The sequence below is a fragment of the Chelonoidis abingdonii genome, chromosome 8, assembly GCF_003597395.2.
Source record: "Chelonoidis abingdonii isolate Lonesome George chromosome 8, CheloAbing_2.0, whole genome shotgun sequence".
Taxonomy (NCBI): Eukaryota; Metazoa; Chordata; order Testudines; family Testudinidae; genus Chelonoidis; species Chelonoidis abingdonii.
Window position 1 is genome coordinate 32,876,800 of NC_133776.1, and position 6,000 is coordinate 32,882,799.

Below are 6,000 nucleotides of genomic sequence, written 5' to 3' on the forward strand. Positions count from 1 at the left end.
CTACACAGAAGGTGAACTGTTGCTATATGAAAGTGTCGATTCAGGTACTGCGCTGGCATGCTGTCCTGCTGGAACAGCCTGTATATATTTTATTCAAGATATGTTTTCTGTACGTACTTGCATTACTCACTATTCCATAATTCAGTTTGTAGATGTGCACAATATTTTTTTAAATAACCTAAGGCGAAATATGGAGAAGCTGTGAAAGCTTATGAGCCATACTTTTCTTATTCAGAGTCTCTCCACTTCTGACCACACTGCTCTCCCCCCAGCCTCTGAAGCAGCTGCAGCCATGCCACTCAGCCCGGCCCCCCAGAGCAGGCTGTGGCCACTCCACCCAGCCTGCTCCGGAGCACACTGTGGCTTTGCCACTCGGTCCAGCCCACTAGAACATGCTGTAGCCATGCCACCTGGTCTGGCCCACCAGAGCAGGCTGTGGCCATGCTGTCCAGCCTGCCAGAGCAGCTCTAGCCAGGTCAGAGCCATCTTCCCCTGGCCCTCCCCAGATAAGGTGGGAAGGGATGGGATGAGGAGAGTGTGGAGGTCCCAGACTAGGGATGGCGTCAGGTTGGGGGTGGTCACAGGGGTTACTCCCCTGACTCCCAGCTTCTCCTCCCCCCCAAAAATTTCCCTATCAGTTGCTGTCCCGGTCTGTCAGAGTAAGCAGTTGGGGCACCGGGACACTTTGTTTACTTGGATTTACCTCTGCGCCTGTGGACGCTAGGAGTAAACAAACCATCTCGGCCCACCAGCAGCTTATCCTGATGGCCCGGGAACCAAAGTTTGCTGACACCTGAATTATAGGGTCGGCTTATGAATGAGTTATAAATTTTTTTCCATTTTTACTTATCCATCTTGGGGGGCAGTTGTCTTATAAACAATCCAGCTTATGATCAAGCATATATGGTAAATGGTGTTTTAACGTATTTGCACAGTACGATCAGTCAGTGACTTTGTTTAGTTACCTCCCAAGGTGATTCCCCCCATGTTACTGTTGGAAGCCTCTTTTTAAATCTCACTCCCTTCTACTGCTATTGAAACCTCATGTTGTGGCCACCATCCTCTCTGCCAAAGAACGTTGCCCACCGTAGCCTTTCAAACTAATCCAGTGAGCATATTGCTAATTGTCTTTCCTCTAGTACACTGGGTGCAACTTTGTGCCACTTCACCATAGCAAAACAGCTCTAAAGACCGTAGATTTGACGGCCCTGGAAAAATCCCCTCACAGGTGGATCCCTAGATAGCATAAGGCCATAACGTAATGGCTTATGCCACTTCCCTTCCTGTCTGCCAGCATAGAGAGGTGGCTGGTAGTGCAAATTAGAGAAGCCTTCAGGTCTCTTTAATTTGCCCTCAATGCAGATTGGCTCATGATCAGAGGGACCTGAAAATGGCCTTAAGCCATGGTGTTTGCTCCCTTTATTGAACCGTGCCAACAACTTGATCACAGCCCATGATCTGGGTCAAAGGCTTTTTTGGCCACTGAGTGACACAGTGCAAGGCACTTCCCTTCTATACCATAGGGCAAGTGGACAGCTTTTAATACTTCACCCAGCTTCTGATGCCTTGAAGTTTGTTTCTCTTTAAAGTAAGATTACTGAGATGTTTGTATATGTGATCTAGGGTTTGAATTAATGCAGAAGTTTTAAATTTTGCTGGCTTTGACACCCTTGGAAATAAGAGCAATTTCTTTTATAATATGTATTGTATACCTGTAATATTTGGTAGCTGATCTTTTAGAAGTATGTTTTCTTAGTCTCCATTAATGTAATATCTATAGTGCTATTGTGATGAGACTTCCACCACATATAACTGCAAGAAGTTCTAAATTAAAACAATACATAATTTCACAAATGTTTGATCTGAACTGTTGCTTACACCAATGTTTAAACTATTCAGCCAGCACGTATTAGATAATTCAGGATCTATTTGAGCTCATTCGAAGGTGAACTGCAGAGGAGAAAAATAGTTGTACTATTTATTGTTCCTTTCATAATTACGGCCTAAAATTTGCCTCTGCTTGTTTCTTTACATTAGGAATATTAGGTCATGTCTCTTTCTTGCTGAGGGCTCTTCAGAGGATTAGAAAACTAGAGTTAGGATAGTGACTTTATGTAGGTTTAAATTTAAGTGGCAGTCTGTGAATTACTGAAGTCAGTGGAGTTCCATAAATATAAACACAGTGTGAGATCAGAGTCAGGCCCTAAAACGCACCATTGCCTTTTGACACTGAAGAAAACTGCAGTTCTGCTTTCAGCCTATTGTCATGTCACTATCCCACTCCATTTCTCCAGTCCTCCAAAGAGCTCTTGAGCAAAAACAGAGATGACAAGACCTGATATTTCTATTGGGGAAGGAAGGGGAAAAATCATCCGAAAGAGTGTACTAAACTTTAGAGGTTGTCTTTGTGTAGCTTAAAGAGTAAATAAAAAGGCATGTTTTTCTTGCTTTGCAGTTCAACTTCTAAAGGAAAGTGTAGGTGTTTTGTGCAGCCTAGCAGCCTCACAATTCAAACAGCAGGTGGGAGGTTCTTACTATAAATATACTATAAACAGGTTTGATTTTCTGTTTCTCAGAGATCCTACATACCCACAAGTTCTGTTGACATCAATGGGATCTGTGGGCGTTCAGCATCTCCAAAAAATCAGGTCAAATATTTTTTATTGCGCATGTGAGCTTAGTGGTGCCTCTTCCTTCTCAAAAAAGAGATACGGGCAATGCAGGAGCCCAGTGTAAGACAATTAAATAATAATGAGTAAGAATTTCCAACTATTTTAAAAATCAGAAAGAAAAAATAAGGGTTAATAAAGTCTGACCTCCTGTGATACACAGGAAGTCAGACTAGATGATATGGTGGTGGGTCTCTTAAAAGAAATAACTAACATAATAGAGTTTAAGTATCAAAACTTAGAACTGGATTTCCAGATTGTTGGTGTTTTCTGGAAACAGTTCAATTTTTGACAGACCTCAATATGATCACCAAACTTTACCTATAATGCTTGACCCATTCGAGGTGCTGGGCTTTTTGCAATGTTGCAGCTCTCATTTTGGTGGCTGATAATGTATTTCTGTTACCTTCTTACCCTGTAGAAATAAGCAAGAGTTAAAGGGGCATCCATCAAGACTGACAGATCAAAAAATTTAACCTTCTATAAGAATAAACATGATACTGAAAACTAATATATTCTTTCTTCTAGTAATAACAGGAACTGCTATCACAGCAGTCACACGGGACGGCAGCTTACATGCAACAATATCAATCATAAATGTATATAAGGAAGGAAATTTAGCAATCCAGCAAGCAGGCAAGAATATGAGTGCCAAGATCATTGTTGTTTGTAAGCAGTGCCCTCTCATCAGGAGAGGTAAGTAAACGAGAAATAACTGCTTTAGGTTTCTGTAAAACTTTGCTCACCATGGCTTCCATTTTCATAGCTCTACTAACAATTTTAATTAGTCAGCTAATGTATCAGAATTATTAATTTCAAGAAAAAACTATCTAATGGTATAATGCATTTTTACAGTTGTTTTCACACTTGATCCAAATGACAGACTTCATAGATAAACATCTACTTGATTGTAAAAACCTCATTATAGACTTTAAATCTGATACATATTGTAGGTGAAACAATTCTTACAGCTTCATTGATGCAATGGTTCAGTATCGTTATGATTTTAATAAAATCAACAGGAACTTGTTTTGTTGTTCCCAAATAAAGCTTAACTGGATTTCAGTTTTGGATTTCGGTATTTGGGAGCCTGTTTTCACATGCAGTTATTTAGATATGGAAAATGCAAACAGGTTAAACTCAATACGACAACCAAGAGCACATTTGAAAGCACGATGACCTCTCCTCCTCCATAGCCGTTCCGTACTGATTTACCTAATATCTCTCTACTTCAACTATCTTACAGCCAGTCTAATAGTAACAAACCCACTCGATATCAAGTAACTTCGCTACAGCTGTACCAAACAAAATTCTGTATCAAGTATGTCAACCAAGGCAACAGCCAATAAAATGTAATCAAGTTGGCAAGTGTATCGTTATACGAAATGCTTTGACAAGGTTTCATAGTAACAAGAAATTGAGAACAGACCTCAACCCTGCCTCCTGAGTAAGCTGTAGTAAAAAGCAACAAAGAAACCAAAAATGGAACCAGAACAGGGAAATATCAGAATAATTTAACCAGAGTATAAAGCAAAACACTCAGTATGCCACTGGTATTTCCAACAAGTATCCAAAATGGCCAGCACTGAAGAAGAAATCCTAGTCAGAAATTAATTTTTGTTTTTATCTTTTGCTGCCTGGAATCTGGATATCTGGGAGATATAACAAATGTCCTTGATGGAGCAAACTGATTCCCTTTAAACATCCACAGTGGTGGATTAGCCACAGGACCATGCCCGGGGGCCCTCACCAACTGGGGGGGCCCTAGAAGAAGTCCGCCATAAGAGGTGGAAGCCCAGAGCTCCGGCCACCAGGCAAGGGAAAGCCCCCATGCCCCAACCCCACTCCGCAGCAGCAACAACACTGGATGGGCAGGGATATCCCCCCAGTGACCTCCAATCCCATCCCTGGCAGAAGCTGCGGGATGGGGGAAGCCCCCCTAGCAGCCTCCAACCCCGTCAGAAGCTCCTGTGTGGGGGAAGCCCAAGCACCCCACACCCATTCCTGGCAGAAGCTGTGGGGCTGCAGGGGAAGCTCCCATGCCCAGCCCTGAAGTGCCGGGCAGGTGGGGAGGGAGAAGCCCCAGTGCCCTGACCCTCCCCTGCAGTAGTGTAGGGGACAGCAGGGGAAGCCCCAGCACGTGGGTCTCCGCTGCAGCCCTGGAACTGGAGGATACTTGTGACAACTGGCTTTTGAAATCATATCTGTCAATGTATATGAGCTTATTAGACACATTTAAACTGGATGAGACACATTCTTCTCTAGGTAAGAATCAAACTAGCTGAGTTAGGACTTAAATTACATAAGATTGTTTTCAGAGGACAGATTGCCCAACTTGTAGCCAAAACTTACTTTTTAAGAGAAAGTGGGGGATGCACCTTGTATGCAATGTATGCAGCACTACCTGTGGAAACTGAGTGGAACTGTTCTTTCCAAGTGATGTTTAGAAAGAGATTTGTCTTACGTCACCTTCCTTTCTATAGGTCTAAACTACATCATCATGGGCCAGCTGGAAGAAGATGGCAGAGGTAAAATCCTGCCCAACAACTTTATCATGAGCTTCAAGACTAAGAACCAAAAGATCCTGAACACCTTGAAAAACAAACGATGTTAAAATGTGAATCCTGTACTTGCATTCTGTCATCTCTTTGTGAGGGACAATTTTCATACAGTAGAAAATCAGGAAGATAAAATTGACCATAACCAAGAAGATCTTGTCAGTCTACTGTCCCTTACGTATAACCATGTAACTGGCACTGTCAATTACATAAATATATAGAGAATAGATTCCTAATTTTAAACTGCAAGATTTGCAGCATAACCATCTGATCTGAAGCATACCAAATTCTGACTCCTTTGAAGCTGTTAATTTATACTTGTCTCAGAAGGGTTTTTTTAGGAATGAGTTATGTGCAGATATAAAATAAGAATAAGTGCAATATTTATAGTAATTCATTTTAACTTAGCTTTTTCTTCTAAAGTTGTTTTATTATATGGGTTCTTGCATTATTATCTATGCTTAATAAAATATTTTAAAACCTCATGATACACCAAGGAATTATCAAATTCTCCATGTATTTAGTGGGGCATGCTAAAAATAGAAAATCTCTGATCATTTTGTGATGCTCTGGGACTGGTATAGCAAGAGTGGCACCACACTTTCTTATGGCGTTTACATTAAAGTCAATGGGAATTGGATTAGGGCTTTAAAAAAATCTGAAACTACTACAATACAATCCTTTTATCTAGTGATGTTTTATCTACATTATTTTATTTTTCAGTATTTCAAAAATAAAAGCCAAATTATATTGTTAGCCTTCGCTACATAGGT

General features: G+C 41.1%; 1 protein-coding gene across 1 annotated transcript in view; it reads left to right on the forward strand.

The window, feature by feature from the left end:
• PCOLCE2 (procollagen C-endopeptidase enhancer 2) overlaps positions 1–5,712 on the forward strand; it is a 43,818-nt gene extending 38,106 nt beyond the window's left edge. Inside the window, exons 8-9 of the mRNA XM_032801660.2 lie at positions 3,198–3,365; positions 5,153–5,712. Of these exons, the coding sequence (XP_032657551.1) occupies positions 3,198–3,365; positions 5,153–5,283 (299 nt within the window). The 3' untranslated portion in view covers positions 5,284–5,712. The remainder of the gene's footprint in view (positions 1–3,197; positions 3,366–5,152) is intronic.
• The last annotated feature ends 288 nt before the right edge of the window (positions 5,713–6,000 follow it).